The sequence below is a fragment of the Neofelis nebulosa genome, chromosome 5 (genome assembly GCF_028018385.1).
Source record: "Neofelis nebulosa isolate mNeoNeb1 chromosome 5, mNeoNeb1.pri, whole genome shotgun sequence".
Classification (NCBI taxonomy): Eukaryota; Metazoa; Chordata; class Mammalia; order Carnivora; family Felidae; genus Neofelis; species Neofelis nebulosa.
The window spans coordinates 15307805-15324177 of NC_080786.1; the positions used below are offsets into that span (position 1 = coordinate 15307805).

Here is a 16373-nt window from a genome sequence, read left to right on the forward strand (position 1 = left end):
TAACGATTAAAAAAAATTTTTTTTTAAATAAATAAATAAAGGAAAGCACATTATATAATTGAAAAGTTTAAACCTGATATTGGGAAATGGATTCTCTAATGCATTGCTTAGGAGATTTTTAAAATTGTATCTATCTATATGATGTGTATAATTTAAAGTCATAAAAATTAATAATCTTGTTTTACTGTGAAGATACTATGTATGCTTAATTTGCTTTCTAATTTTATGCAGAGTGCAAGCGATTTATATAGGAAAATATTAAAAATGGTATTTTTAATATCTTTTCTTTGAGCAGGAAGTTTGAAAGATAAATAGGTAACTCCCTTCCTTTGAAAAAGGATGGTATATGAAATGATTTTTAAATAAAATACATGCATCACTTTTTGGTTATTTATCATTTGATACTTTTTTTCTCTTCAAATGATATAGTTAATTTTTAGTTAATATTCTCTCCTCCACTTTTTTAAGGTTCTCGCATTAGTTTTTGTACGCAAACTCATGGATCTGTGTTTCACAAAGAGAGAACTCAGTTGGCTTGATGATCTCATGCCAGAAAGTAAGAAAAAGAAAGAAGATGACAAAAAGAAAAAAGAGAAAGAGGTAATAAGACCAGAGTTTTAAATTTACACTATTCATTGTTGCTTAATACTTCGTACCAAGTAGCAGGCACTCTTATGGTCACTTTACAGGAATCAGCTCCTTTAATCCTCCTAAGAACCTTATCATTATGAAGTGTAGGTACTTTTGTCATTCTCAGATTACCTATAAGGAAACTGAGGCAGAGGGAGGTTAGTAGGTAACTCGTCCCAAAAATAAGTTCTTACCCATTTTACCAACTTGCCCCCTCAAAGCCCTGACCCAAAACCAGCCTTTTAAAAATTACGTATCTAGGGGCGCCTGGGTGGCTCAGTTGGTTAAGCGGCCGGCTTCGGCTCAGGTCATGATCTCACGGTCTGTGAGTTCGAGCCCCGCATCGGGCTCTGTGCTGATGGCTCAGAGCCTGGAGCCTGTTTCGGATTCTGTGTCTCCTTCTCTCTCTGCCCCTCCCCCGTTCATGCTCTGTCTCTCTCTGTCTCAAAAATAAATAAACGTTAAAAATAAATAAATAAATAAAAATTACGTGTCCCATGTGTACTTAATTAACAGTGACAGAATTTAGCAGTGTTAAAACCTAGGTAACAGAAATCTTAAATTCATAAGCACATTTTAGCGTACATTTAAATTTTAACATTTTCATCTGACATCTACGTAATGACAAAAAGGACTTTAAATATCATTTTACGAAAAGTACAATTAAACTCAAAATTACTTTTTCCCCCTAATTTTTGAGAGAAAGCAACGTAGTATATACCTTATATTGTGTAGTATTTACGAAAATGAGTTTATTAAACTTCATGGACAAATATGTTTAAGGCTTGTTGGTATTTTTTTCATAGTTTGGATTAATTATGCAGTGCTGATTTATGGCAGAATTGCTGGCTTTATGATTACTTTTTAAGAAAAATCATGACTCTTTAATCAGGATACTAATTGGAAATACTGATTTGAATGGAGTCTCCAGAATTTTTCAAAGATTCTTGTTTCCTTTAAAACTATATTATATGTGCAAATGTTGATGAGCTTTTGGTGAATTTTCAAGTACGGTAGAATTTATTTATGAAATACTTAGGTTAAAATTGCCTGCATATTATTTTCTGTATTGAGTCGGAATAAGGGTCAGTGTGTATAACAGGAGACAAAAGTACAGGGGGCTTAAACACAAAGAGCTCCTGGGCTCAGGTAGAAGAAGTCTTAGAAGAGGGGTGAGCTAGTATGACAGTCGCACCGTGTTGTCCGGGCGCTCCTGGGCTGCGCTCTGCCGTCCTCAGCACCGTTTCCATACTCAGCATCCCCTCCTAGGTCGAAATGGATCCCGAGCCGGAGCTGTCATATTAGCATGAGAGACGGCAGGAAGGAGGAGGGGGGATAGGGTGAGAAAGCAAAACCTGCTCTCCCCTTACTGTCCTGTTTTAAGGAGTCTCTCCAGAACCGTCATCCGGTAATTTATTTGTGCATCTCATGGCCACATGGAGTTGCAAGGGATGCTGGGAAATTGAGCTTTGGGTTTTGGGGGTTTTTTTGATGATGACTTTTTAATTATTTTTTTTTACTGTTTATTTATTTTTGAGAGAGAGAGAGAGAGAGAGAGAGAGAGAGCGCAAGCAGGGGAGGGGCAGAGAGAGAGGGAGACACAGAATCTGAAGCAAGCTCCAGGCTCTGAGCTGTCTGCGCAGAGCCTGATGCGGGGCTCAAACTCACAAACTGTGGGATCGTGACCTGAGCCGAAGTCGGACACTTAACCGACTGAGTCACCCAGGCGCCCCATAACGCTGACTTTTTAAAAGCTGGGCGTATTGCCACCTTCAAATAGTGGGATTTCTGTTGTTAAGAAGAAGAGTGTGAATGCTCTCCCAGTCCATCCAGCCCTGCCCCCAGTGATTATGACGTCATGATTTTGGGTCATGTCTCCAATAGAGGTTGCTCTCCATCTGGGGTGACATTTCTCCTCTGGGGTCATATTTCAATGTTTGAGAAATTTTTCATTGTCAGAATTGGAGGGGCATCCAGTAAGTGGAGGCCTACGATGCTACTTAACACTAGGACTAGTGTTACTTACTTACTAGTCCTAGTAAGGAGTGCCCCTTACTACAGAGAACTGTTTGGCCCTGTCAGTATTGCTGAGATTGAGAAACCCTTCCTTTACAAATGAGGTTTTGCTTACAGTGTATTGTCATGAGATTTCACAGAATTTTATCTCTTGTTCTGTGCTAATAATTGATAATAAAATTTATGTAGTTAAACCGATTTTTAAAATAGTATTAACGGTTAAACTTAAATGAACGTTATAAGCATTTACAATGTAGTCTTTCCAAATGGTTGTGTTCTGTTGTGCCATAAGTATATGTTTCTAATAGTAAAAGGACTTTTCCAGCCATGACAAATACGTTATATTTAAATAATATTGTCAGTTTGGGTTTCCAGTTCTTGAAGATGTTACATATTAATTGGTCCTCCTGGAAATACTCTGGGAAAAGTAATCTTTTTGTGTATGTGCCCTGAAGGAAGCTGAACGGATGCTTCAAGCTGATGACGACACTGTGCACCTTCCATTTGAAGGAGGAAGTCTCTTACAGATTCCAGTTAAGGCCCTGAAATATAGGTGAGATAAAACTTTATCTTGTAAAATGTATTTTGTATACACTTCAAGTACATGAATAAACCATGTAATGCTTCATTAAAGTAGCGATCTTTATTTTTAAAAAGATGACAAAACTGGCATCTAGCATATCGACTAACTGGGGGCTTCGTGAATTCGAAAGGGAGTCGCAAGGCCCTTCCCTTCGCAGGTGATAGGCCAGACTTAGACCAGAACATTAAACCAACTCACATGCCAAGCAGACAAGAGCTACTTGTCTTGTATCACTCCTTCTGTTTTAATGAAGTTTAAAGTCAGAACACAAAACTCAGAATAGTCCCATTCTCTCAGTAGTATAGGTTTTTCCCTTCTGTCCTTTATTGGGGCTGTGTCAGCGTGTGCTGAAAGATGAACGTTGGTAATCCATTGTCTGATAACCTTCCAAATTTTGACTATGTGTAGAGGCCCTGGAACTCTCCTACTTTGCAAAGGTGTGACTTGACTATTGTCAGTGAGGGCTCATGTCACGGACAAGTTGCGTTTCATACATAGTTTATAATGTATGACTTTAGTGGTTTATATGTAAATTTAAGAACCACAGATGGTGGTAAATTCTGTCTTTAAACTCTGTGTACTTTTTTGTAGTTTTAAAAGAATAAAAGTCTATATTATTTATGCACATATCTGATTTCTGGTTCCACATTTATTCTATTTCTGATTAGCGCTTGATAGTAGAAAAGTCAGGTATAGAATGTATATAGGTTCCGTTTAATAGAAAAGGTTTGTTGGTATTTATTAACTTCAGATTTTTTTCATTTTTAATTAATCTTTATAGTTTTTATAGATGTTGTATTTAGACTTGTACATGTTGATTCGTTTTGATAGATGACTTCATAAGTAATGTTCCCTCTATAATTTTTACTGTTAATTTTTATCGTTGGTATTAAGTACTCTGTGTCACCTTTCATGATTTTCCCTCAAATCTTTCTTACGTTCTTTAAATTAAATGCCAAGTATAGATGTCTTGATATACACAGCTATAGTGCTCTGCTTTGCTGGGTTCTGTAAATGTTTGTTCAATGAATTAGTGTATTAATTTTGTTGGACTTAAGACTATAGGAGCGGCCATGATGGTTATTAGTGACTCATCGATTTGCTGAAATTATTTGCCACTTCGTCTCTCTAGTCTGCATTATCCCTTTCTCAGTATGATTATACACGGGCCTTGACAAATTTAAGTGGAATCTATACTTACACTGTCTGATATTTAACAAAAAGGATGGTTATCTGTACATATACTTTTGTCTCTTTAAGTGATGGCACAGGCCATGATAAATGCTGCTTTGCTTAAAATTTGGTCATCAGGAATGCCAGAAATCGGCTGATCTGTTTATCTGTCATATTTTATAGTCTTAAGTAGCTTTGGATTACCTGCCATGAAAATCAAATGAGGTAATGCAGGAAAACATTTGGAAACTGCAAAACTCCGTTAAACATGAAAGGAAGGGATTTTTTTTCCCCATGTAGTTTTATTTTGGGGAATAACAAAACATGTACTGTCTTCAGAAAAGTCTTAATTTTTAGTAATGGGAAAGTTCTTAGAGGAGGACATTTTGAAGCTAGGAAGTGCTTCAGGAATGTCTCCAGTTATATGAAGTTGGCAACAAACCAAAGAAATGTTTAGTCACAGTAGGTAGTTTCAAGTTGGAATGGCTCTGCCATTGTGAATTTGGGCCTTCAAATTTTTTGCACCTTAAAAAAATTGACTTGGTAAAGCACCTTTTCCTAGAGATTCTTTAAGGACCATGTTACGCTTCTCTGCAGTCTTATTTCTTCATTTATTTATTTAAATAAAGTTTATTTATTTCTTTAATGTTTATTTATTTGAGAGAGAGACACACACAGAGTGTGAGTGGGGGAAGGGCAGGGGGAAAGAGAATCCCAAGCAGCCTCTATGCTCAGCTTGGAGCCTGACATAGGGCTTGAGATCATGACCTGACCCAAAATCAAGAGTTGGACCCTTAACCCACTGAGCCACCCAGGCGCCCCTGCAGTCTTATTATTTTAAACGATATTGGATTTAAAGTGTGAACAAAGCTAGCACTTTTCTAAAGGAGTGCTGTTTAGTCATTTATCACATAGCTGCCATCACATTGTGAATTTAAGGTCTAATTTGACATTTGTGCTTGTCACTTCTATGCATGAAATGTTACTTTTTGGTGAAGGAAAAGGGCTTGCAAATATATTTCTATTAACTTCATAGCACTTTCCTGTGACTTGTGACTGATAACCTCGAGCCCCAGATTATTTATGGATATGATCATTATTGGATTCATCTCAAAGGAATGTTGCGATATTTTATAAAGACATGGAATGGTTACATTTTTCTCTTACAATGAAAGGACAGTATTTCGTTCTTTTGATTTTGATTTTGATTGCCTTTTCAACCATTCTTTTTAAAGGTTTTTTTTAAAAGCTATTAAAAATCAGTTTTAAAAAAAAATAATCTCAATTTTTCTTTCTTTAACTGGGGATATTTATTTGATGAGATTGAGATTTTTGCCAGGTATGAAAGTTTTCTAATTGTGTTGAGGCTATATTTTTTATATTTACAAGCACATTAATGTAGTCTTTTATGTTATTTCAGTTAATACGTTTAGAGCCAAGATGATCATCTTTGGGCATCATTGCCAATTTATAATCTTAACTCCTAGCTTTGATTACGCAGAAAGATACAATGCTTCGTGATATCTTTATAACAGAACTATATAATTCTGATGTTTTTCTAGACCTTGGTTTAAGTGCAAGACAAAGAGCTTTCTCAGTTTTAAGTTGATGAAGACAAATATTATATAGTCAAGAGCGACAATATTAATGCTTTTGCAAGTACTGAATACTAACCAAAAAGTATATTTGTTCTTTAGTGTTGATCCCTCAGTTGTTAACATATCAGATGAAATGGCCAAAACTGCACAATGGAAGGCACTTTCCATGAATACTGAGAATGCCAAAGTAACCAGGCCTAACACGAGGTAGCTGTAACTATTTACGCATTTTCTAACCGTAGCCGATTTTCAGTTGACTTCTGCCTAGATAGCTATTTAATAAAACCATTACATTTAACTCAATCTGCATAAGTTTTATTCTCTTAACAAAACCAGCCCCTTTCTCTTCTTTCCTTCTTCCTTTCATCTGTCTATCCATCATTTCGCTGAATACTGGAAATCAGATATAAGTGCCAAAGAAGTTATTTTTTTAAACTCATGGATGCCTATTTCCAAAAAGAATTTGAGCCATTCTAGAATAAAAGTGAATATCACCTATGGTAATATGGATTAAGTATATAAAAGATCAGAAACCATGTACAGAAAGATAATTATTAGGGGTTACATAAATTCTATAATTGGACGCTCCCTCAGTCATTCTTTCTGATGGTCCAAGCAAAAAGACAGACATGATTGTTTTCCTTGTTTGGTTTTGTCTTGTTTTGTTTTAGCCTGCCATTTCTTCAGGTGAGGTAAATGTTTTCCTAGAAGATAGTTGGAAGAAATTTAATCCATGGATATAACGGTCATTCAGTTTTATAAGGGAGCGTGGACTCCATAACTATTTCATACCTCCTTCCTTAGATTTTTTGTTAGGTGCCCAAGGGTACTTGATTCCCTTGGGTCTGTGGAGAAATGAGGTGCTATCCAGCAGTGTACTCAGTCGTTCATACTCAGCAGGTATTCTGTGTCACTTTGGACCAGACTCGTTTTGTGTCAGTGTATTCTGCTTGGATATCCAATCAAAACTTTTCCAGAAAAACAATCGCTAGCTGTTCCTCATTAGCTACTATCTTTCTGGCCACTGTCTTTTGATAATAATTGGTTAGGTTTTGTTCATACCTTCCTTACCTCCTCTTAGAGCTTTGCTCCTACTTAATCTCTATCCTCTTTTTTTTTTTTTTTTTTTTTTTTTTTAATCATTTCTTGAGTTCCGATTCTCTAAGCTGGACTAAGAAGTCAAAGACTTCTGTCTTTGATCTTAAAAGTTTTTAAGTTTAACTCTTTGTCATTTTGTATATTCCATGCAGCTAGAATTTAGCTTGATATTCTTTTTACTCTTAATTTTCACACCTTGTCAGCACTCGTGGCTGAGATTATTTTGATAAATGTAAAGACCTTACAATAATATTATTGTATCTTTTATATTTCTGCCTTTCATTCAGGTTGTTCCTCAAGTCAAAATCAAAGGGAAAGAAAGACAGTGTTCGGGTTATGTCATTTAACAGAAAAATGTTTGGGGGTCCTTCTTCAGTCTTATCTGGAGAAGGCAGCAAACCACAGTGTATTTTCATTTATGAGTTAGTCAATTAAATCTGTGTACATGGAATCATTGTATTTGATAGTAACTTGAAAATATAAAATAGATGTGTTCTGATCTTATATTTGTGAACCAAATTTGGGAAGAGAAAGTTTGTAAATGTGTTACATTTTGCAGGAAGTTATTTGATGCTTATCTATATTAGCAAAGATCACTTTTTTTTAATGGATTTGTCAGTGAAATGTCACATGCTACAACTGTTTATTTATAAAGTAAAACTAATAAACTTAGTCATAAAATGACCCATTTTAAGAAACTCCTCTTCACTTGTAAGAAAAACATTAATTTCAGTGGCAAACATATCCATTGAAAAAAATCTAAGAATTTTTAACATTTGTCTTTCCAATCAAATTTACTGATACGAAAAGAAAGCAATAAAGTAACAAATAGCAAGTCATTAGTTTATAGTATTTACAGTCATCTCAAAAGGGTGATTATGGATGCTAGGTGTTGGCCGTGTTTAGAATGTAATATGTATCCATTTCAAAATCATTTATTCTCATTCTTTGTTTTAAATAGCCCTGAAAAGCCTGTCAGTGTGAAAATAAATTTTGAAGATGAACCAACAAAGAAATACATGGATGCTGAAACTTCATTATAGAATTGAACCAAGAGGAACTATATATATAGCTATACAGCTATATATATATTTTATTATATGTATATATATAAAATGTGTGTATTTCATGTCACTATATATAACAATATTGTATGTCATGCTATTTAATGCGTGACTACTGAGTTTTTGAGGTAGTGTCTGAAGTTTGCTAGGAACACCATGGAGACTGTGTATATGATGAAATAGTCTCTTAGAAATGAGGTACATGGTTCTTAACTCTTCAAATATTTATTTTGTTGGAAAAACATTTTGTGTTCTGCGGTAGAAAGATGTGGGGAAATGCATTCAATCTGCTTTCCTTGAAATCTCTGTGTCCATCAGTGGTAATTCATACCAACCTTAAGTGGCGTACTTTGTCCATATATTTATAATTTTTACTTGAGTTACTAAAAATTTTTGCATATTATTTCACTTCTGTTCGTTCTTTATGGGAAGAACAGGGAGTCTTTATGCCAGTGTTGTGGGGCAAATGTAACATGTCACGGCTTCTCTGCATGTGTGTTTCATTTATGCAGATAATCTGTATGTTTCATAAGCAGTGGAGATTTCTTGGCTATAAAGGTGGAACAATAGAAATTTTCCAGCTAAGAACTATAGTTTTGACATTTATGTTTTTAAAATTTATTTTAAATCTTAAAACTCCACATTTAGGTTTATATTCCGATAGACAAGTAAAATTGCAGGTGATTTTATAATTTAACCTATAGCAGTCATAACTTTATGGATTTTAGAAGCTATAAAATGCAAATTTCTAATAGTTAAACTTTGTTGCCTTTGTAGAAATATTTTCTGAATCCTAATGCTTTATCAGAGCCCAGAATGCCCACTTTGTTCTCTGCCTTTGCTGTCTTTTACTTAAAATGTGGTTTAGTTTGTATCAGGTTCAGGTCCTTGATTATTTTTCTATTACAAGTAATATGAGGAAATAATCAGGAGTCAGAATTCTCTTAATGGGTTTATGATCAGTATTACTTTATTCTAAAGAATTACCTTTCATTTTCTTGTTTACGTTGTTATTCTTTCTATTGTATAGATACTATTTAATAGATTGTTATGTGATTGCATTTTAAAATATTTTATTTATTTTAATTGATATACTTAAATATTATATAAACATTTGAAAAGATAACAAATACAGAGTAATTTAAATTGTTAATGTAAATAGTTGGTGCTCACTTGCATTTATGGTTTATTATCTGAAAGCAGTTGACAGATTTTACATCTTTGATATAAAGCACTGCCATATTTGTATTTTAAAAGGAATTTAGACATTTTATGTATAGCTCAGATTGATGGCATTCTTTCTAGTTTGTGTTAGTATTGTTGTTTTTGCTTTTCTGAGCTGCCTTTTTAACTTCTAGCACATCTTTTTAGCCATCTTTTATATACTCTTAGCTCTACATGAAATAAATAAATGTTGTTCTTGTTAAGCCTGTAGGACTGGATGAATGGGGTTGTGAAACTGATTTGGCAAGAGGATAATTTACAAAAACCAAATGAGTATTGAGAAGCCACAGAGAGAAATAGCAAAACTGCGACATGAATATTAAGACGAAAATTATAATGAAATTCCAATGCTCCCTTTAATCAGTTGTAATTAAGGTACAAAAGTATGAAAAGTTGATCTTATAGAGGATCATGAGGAATGCCAAAAGCTGATATTTTAGCAATTCTGAAGTGTTTTTCATCTGTTCTAAACTACTTACTAATAACTCAGATGTCATTTCCCATCTGAGACCATATTGTCAGATTCTAGTTAAACTAAGGGATTTGACTTCTGCTTCACATGGGAATTTGGAAATGTAGCTACGTTTCTTTAGAAAACATAGCCGGCATCATTTGGTACTGCCTGCCGAAGAGTTTTAGACTCTGTTGGCAATCGATAATTGAGTATTACCCATGGTGCTTGTTATTCTTCGTGAGCTTGCACTGAAATGATTCCTGTTTATCCACAGCAGCATAATCATTTCCAAAGACCCCAGTATTTGCTGCTACATTTTGTAAACTCCCCTGATGGACCTGAACAAGGGGGATTTCCTCACATCATTTCTTTGTGTCTGGACACCATAGGGTTCACAAATGTTCTTATTTTACAGGAAGGGGTTTTAAATTTTAAACTGAAAACTACCTGGCATCATAGTGTTTCTGTAATTTTATTTAATTATGTATAGTGATAGTCCAGTGCCAGAAAAACCATGACTTGCAAAATACGTTGCACTCAAAATGTTTTTGCTATGTTTCTAATTGTCAATGGTTTCTGCTTTCTTTTGACTACTTGACTTACAAAATGATCTGATATGACTACTCCATTGAAGAGCAAAGGTAACTCATGTTTATTAAGTAATTAACTGCTTGTTTTACGTGGTTATGATATTTTTCCACTGTTTTTGAAAAATAGCGATCGTGGATAGTGTTCATTGCAAGACAAGTGAAAAATATAATTTACTACATATATTGATTTTTAAATGTTGCCTTAAATAGGTGTAAATGAGCAGTAGTAATTGCAGTGTACTGATTTACCTCAAGGTGCAAAATAATTAAACCTGTACATACTCCATTTACAAAATAAATTAATATAAACAGCCCTGCACTTTCTTAGATGCCTTGGTTTCCAGGATGGAACTTAGTGCTACTGAATATCCTGGCTACAGAGCCACCTCAGGATTCTCTTCTCTCCACCCTGTTTTATTTATTTATAGATGTCTGTTTACAGAGACTATAATAAATCCTGATGTTGACCATCTGAAATTTACTTTCTTTTTGAATGCTATTTCACTCTAAAATAGCAGCTTTTGAGAAAACAGTGAGCTAACTTCCTTATGATAAAAGGATGATTCTGTATGTTCTCTAATAATATTAGGTATGTTGAAGTGAAGCATACAAACTTTCTGATGGGTGTGTGTGTGTGTGTGTGTGTGTGTGTGTGTGTGTGTGTCTGTGTGTGTCTGTGTGTGCACGCGCGCAAATGATGTTAAAAATCTTAAATCTCTTAAGTTGCTGAAAAAAGCTGTGGCGTATCAATGTTCACATTTGCCAAGTCTTTGTAAAACATGTAGGACAAAATTTATGTGCTAATGCATGTGTTTATAAAGCAGATTTCTTTACCATTCAGAAAGATTAACTTTTGCTTTCTCCATCCAAAAAGCATTTGTTTCTTCCTCGTACTTTATGTATGTATATAATAGCTTTCTAAGTTTTTCCTTTCACAAAGACAGGTTCAAAATTCCTGTAAAACATAAAATGGTGTCTGAAACTGAGGTATTACACGGGAGCTTGCTGTCTTTCGAGGATCATATCACGGACATCAGTTCTGTAAATGCGCTCAACAGTTTGGACATGTGAATCCCGTTTTAAAGTGCTCAGATTTTGGATGTGTAAGCCATTGATATAACGTTGTGATTCAAACATGATTAAATCAAATAACTTAATGTTCTGAATTTTATTTATGTAGATTACATCATTGTTATCATACACAGTACAGATATGTGAAGTGTCTTTTGGTTTAGTCCAACAATTATTTATGTTTTAGAAAGTAAGCTTAAAGATTGTAAGGACATTGAAAATTTAAAATAGTGTTCAGAATTCAAAATTTGACAATTTTAATGTAAAGTCGGGTTTTTTTTTCCTATCATATCAAAAAGTAATATAAGTATCAATAATAGGAAGACATATAGTTGGAAATGGAATCATCTACAGATCATTTTTAAACTTTAATTTAATTAGCACATACCGACTTCTACAGTTGACTTATAGCAATTGTTAAACCCCAGTGTTTTTTTTAATCAGATTTTTGTGCATTGATTTTTGTGTTGTGGCTTTTCTTTTGTTGCTTTAATATTAAAAGTTGGGGTGTTTTGTTTGTTTTGTAGGGGAGTTATCTTCTAATGTTTACTATGTTTAAATAAATAGAAATTGAATTTTATTGTTCATTTATATAATATTTGATAGCTTGGTATAATTTCACAGTACAGTTCTAATTTTTATGACTTTTATAATTACAATGATAATATTTTCTTTTGTAATAAAATCCAAGGTAAATCAAACATTTAAAACGTAGAACTGGGTATTTTTCATTTATATGAAGTACAAGTCTCTACCAAGTCTATAATGTGAATGATCCTGCCTTTCAAATTTCTTTCATAATTGTTAGAAGAAAACTATTTTTTAGAGATGTTATTGAAGTTGAAAGAGCAATAAAAGTCTACTGAATTAGTTGTTGCATATTGTCTTTGTACTTTGTTTATTAGAATTGCTGCGTAGCTTCTTCATATGGAGGGATGGGGGTGAAGGAAAAATAGGTGATTTCTGTTTCCTGCTTCCTAATATTCATATATTTCAGTAAGGAGACAGAAAAGAAGATGAAACAAAATATTATGTGTTTCACAATGGCTTTTTGCTATTAAGAAATATTAAAATTAAATCCCTTTAAGAATAGACTGGTTCATTATTTAAGACACATCTATTTAGAATTTTGCAATATGATGTGGAATTAACACACGTCACATTTCATGATGTGCAGTGAGTGTGTAAATTCTGAACTCTCTCAGACTGAAGACTTGGAGGTTTTTGTTTATTTTTAATGGCTAATTGTGATTTAAAAAATTTTTTTCCTTCTTAAAATTTTTGAAAAAATTATTTCAGAGAGGGCATGAGTGGTGGGGGTGGGGAGAGGGAGAAAGAGAGGGAGAGAGAGAGAGAGAGGGCGCACATCTCAAGCAGGCTCCATGCTCAGCGCATGAGCGTTTTGGGGGTGCCTGGGTGGCTAAGTCCATTAAGCATCCGACTTCTTGGTTTTGGCTCAGGTCATGATCTCACGGTTCATGAGTTCGAGCCCTTCATTCGGCTCTGTGGTGTCAGCACAGCTTGGAATTCTCTCTCTCCATCTCTGCCCCTCCCCTGCTCTCTCTCTCTCTCTCTCTCTCAAAACAAACCTAATTTTTTTTTTTTAAATATTAAGTTTTGGGAGATGTAGTCACTGCACTAATTGACTCATTGGTCATTTTGAGCAATATTAACATGAGATTGAGTAGGTCTTATATTTGAAGAAATATGGAGCATCACTGTGGATAAAATTGGGCTCTGGATTCAAACTGTGTATGTACTACTGCACAGAACTGTGTAGAATCGTGTAGGTTCTACCCTGCCTGCGTCACTTAGCCAGCTGTGCCAGTAACCAGCCGGGCAGCTTAAGAAACTTACATCTCCATTTCACACTTCTAAACTAGAATGAAAAATAATGACTACCAGACGATGTGGTGGAATAGTGAAATAGTGTGTGTAAGAGGAGCACTGAATATTTTTCATTTTTTAAAGCTTGGTAATGGGAATCCTCTTTTGAAAGCTTTAATGACATTGGTTTTTGTTTTTGTTTTTGTTTTTGTTTTTTCCCCAAGAAGCTTCAGACCTTCACAAAAGGTGAAGAGACGTGCCTATGCTAGGTGAGCGGCACAGATGTCTTGAATGCCAGGTCCCTTTTATTTTCACAACACCCTATTCTCATTGCCTGAAGTGTGCAGTGCACTCGAGTAGCCAAAAATGTGTCCCCGCCGTATGCAAAGCATGTAGTGTTGATCCTTTCAAACTAACCCACCCTTTGCTTTGGGAGAGAATTGGTTTTCGTCCATAACACTTCTTGAAACTAAGATGAAGCAGCTCTTTTCCCATTTTACTTCACCCATTTTACTTCAAATGCAAAAGGTTAGGCACGCCAAGTCCAGGAAAATCCACCGAGTTGAGGAAGCCTGTCCCCAGGCTAGTAGCTCTCGGTCCCGGTGACTGGCTGCTCGCTCCAGCTTGCAGCCTTGGGGCTAGAACCTGCGCGTTCCATGGTTGCTACGGTAACCCTGGGGCAGGTGTCACCCGTCGCCATGGCGCTCGGTACGCCGCAGCACGGCTGTTCCTGATTGGCCGAGGCGCACCGGCGCAGCGGAAGAAGAGGTGTCGGCATTGGCTCAGCCGGCGCCGGTTGGTGGCCTAAAGCGGGATTTGATTGTGCCAACGGTGCGGCCGGCGGTGCAGTCCCCGGGGTGGAGGGGACCGGCGGTGGGCGGGGCGGGCCACCCCCCGATCCGGAGCCGCCGGTGGCAGCAGCAGGGACGATGAGGAAGAGGACTTAGAAACTGGCCTACAGGAGGGACGCTCCCTCAGGCGCGGTGAGTGGGGCGGGAGCGGGCGTTCCTCTGCGCCGGCGCGCGGTTTGAGGCAGGGTCTCCAAGGAGAGGCCCGCAGGTCCTTGAGGAGCAGCCCCGAAGCCTCCGGGCGTCAAGCTCCACTCGCCTTGGGCTCGGGGCAGAGAGTGCGGGCTGTCGCGGGTAGGCGAGCCGCCGAGAGCGCGTCTCCTAGCAGGTGGGTTGGTGTCGGGCGGGGGGATGGCGGGCAAGTGCATCAACGGTGTTGGATGGCCCGTCCAGCTCCAGGAAGGAGTTATTTTGGTTACGTGGCGCCTGAGTGTGTGTCTTCCGATCTTTCCCGATACGCCTGCCGCCACATTCATGAAAGGCTTTATGGGTGCCGCTTCTCCGCCTTCCCCTTCTGTGATGCTGCTTTGCCCCTCTGCTTTTCTGCGCCACGTGGGGCGAGCCTGTCCGCTTCCATGCCTTCAGGCCTCACATGCCTGCCCCCCTTCATCTCCAGCCCTGGGCTGCTCCATTAAGGCCCAGACCCCCAAATTCAGCTGCCAGTTAACTCCACACGTGTGTAACCCTAAAAGCCATCTCCCTCCACTCCCACCAGCCTGCCTCACCCTTGGATTCCCTATCTTGGGCAGCTCTATCCGTTCAATTACCAAAATCCCATTCTGGGCAGTATCTTTGACATCACCTCTTCTTCCGCATTTCCATCAATGATCAAGTCTGTACCCTTTTTAAAAAATATTTATTTATTTATTTATTTATTTATTTATTTATTTATTTAGAGAGTGAGTGGGCGGGGGGGGGGGTGTGGGCAGAGAGAGAGGAGAGAGAATCCCAAGTGGACTCCACACTCAGCACAGAGTCTGATGCGGGGCTCTATCTCACGAACCAGGAAATCATGATCTGAGCTGAAATCCGGAGTCCGAGGCCCAATCCTCTGAACCACCCAGGCGCCCCAAGGGTATATCTTCTAAATAGCTGCCAAACCAATTCCCACATCACCATCAACATGCCCACTGTATTCTCACCAGTCCCTTGGTTAAGTTCCGCAGCCGTCCCATCTTTCCCGCTTCCAGCCTGGCCCTATTTTAATCCGTTTTCCCCATGAGTGTTAGAGTGACCTTTCTAAATAACGTGAGGCCAGCTCGCTTCCTGCAAAGACCCTCCATTATCCTACGGCAGCCTCCTTAGTCAGGCCTTCCATCAGCCATTCCGTCTTGTCCGTTCCCAGAACACGCCGTGTTCTCTCCCGTGTGTGGCAATTGTACCTGTTGTTCACACTGCCCACGGTGGACTCCAATTTTTGCAGCCTCCCCAACCCCGTTCTCACTTGCTCCCCAATCCTTCTCTGTGTGTTGCCTCGTTACTTTTCTGCTCCCTTCTCTAGACCCTCTCTGCGAGGCCAGGGGCTCTGCCTGTCTTACTCAGCACTGTTGTCTCTCTCTCAGCCCCATGCACAGAGTGGGGGCTCAACAAAGACTGGTTAAGTGAATGAATCCCTAAAATGAGAAGGCACCGTTCTTCATGACATCCCTATGAGTTCCAGAAAAGTCAGAAATGATTTCTGGCCAATGAAGCTTTTGTGTACAAAATACGAAAGTTGAGCTGATGGGTTTTACTTACATTTTAAGACCCTTGATGATTGGAAACTGTTTCAACTCACAGTCTTTCATAATCATTAGGATGGTCGCTATTATTATATGGTGTATGTTTCAAATGGGAAATAGGGACTACAGCATAGGTTGTAAGAGATAAGTTTTGGAGTCAGAGATACAAGGAATTGAATCCGGGCTTCAGCCCACAGCAAATTACTTAACCTCTTACAAGCTTCTTCTTCTTCTTCTTCTTCTTCTTCTTCTTCTTCTTCTTCTTCTTCTTCTTCTTTTTTTTTAAAGTTTGTATATAATAAATTTTTTTTTAAAGTTGGTGTAAAAATAAATATTTTTGAGAGAAAGAGACAGAGAAAGAGAGAACAGGGGAGGGGCAGAGAGAGAGGGGGAGACACAGAATGCGAAGCAGGCTCCAGGCTCCGAGCTGTCATCACAGAGCCCGATGCGGAGCTCAAACTCACAACCTGTGAGAT

At 37.5% G+C, this 16373-nt stretch overlaps 2 protein-coding genes across 35 annotated transcripts in view; both read left to right on the forward strand.

The window, feature by feature from the left end:
• The window catches only part of SLC4A7 (solute carrier family 4 member 7), a 111064-nt gene extending 98686 nt beyond the window's left edge, over positions 1-12378 (forward strand). For 12 of the 17 annotated variants that reach the window (XM_058729667.1, XM_058729671.1, XM_058729677.1 and 9 more), the window contains 4 exons: positions 469-600; positions 3102-3199; positions 6100-6207; positions 8060-12378. In XM_058729667.1, coding sequence (XP_058585650.1) covers positions 469-600; positions 3102-3199; positions 6100-6207; positions 8060-8141 — 420 coding nt within the window. In that variant the 3' untranslated portion in view covers positions 8142-12378. The remainder of the gene's footprint in view (positions 1-468; positions 601-3101; positions 3200-6099; positions 6208-8059) is intronic. The other 5 variants (XM_058729672.1, XM_058729673.1, XM_058729683.1 and 2 more) reach the window with 1 other exon arrangement.
• A 1726-nt stretch (positions 12379-14104) lies between these two features.
• NEK10 (NIMA related kinase 10) overlaps positions 14105-16373 on the forward strand; it is a 224029-nt gene continuing 221760 nt past the window's right edge. For 10 of the 18 annotated variants that reach the window (XR_009261689.1, XR_009261690.1, XM_058729687.1 and 7 more), the window contains exon 1: positions 14105-14311. The gene's annotated coding sequence lies outside the window, so the exon portion shown is untranslated. The remainder of the gene's footprint in view (positions 14312-16373) is intronic. The other 8 variants (XR_009261688.1, XM_058729685.1, XM_058729694.1 and 5 more) reach the window with 2 other exon arrangements.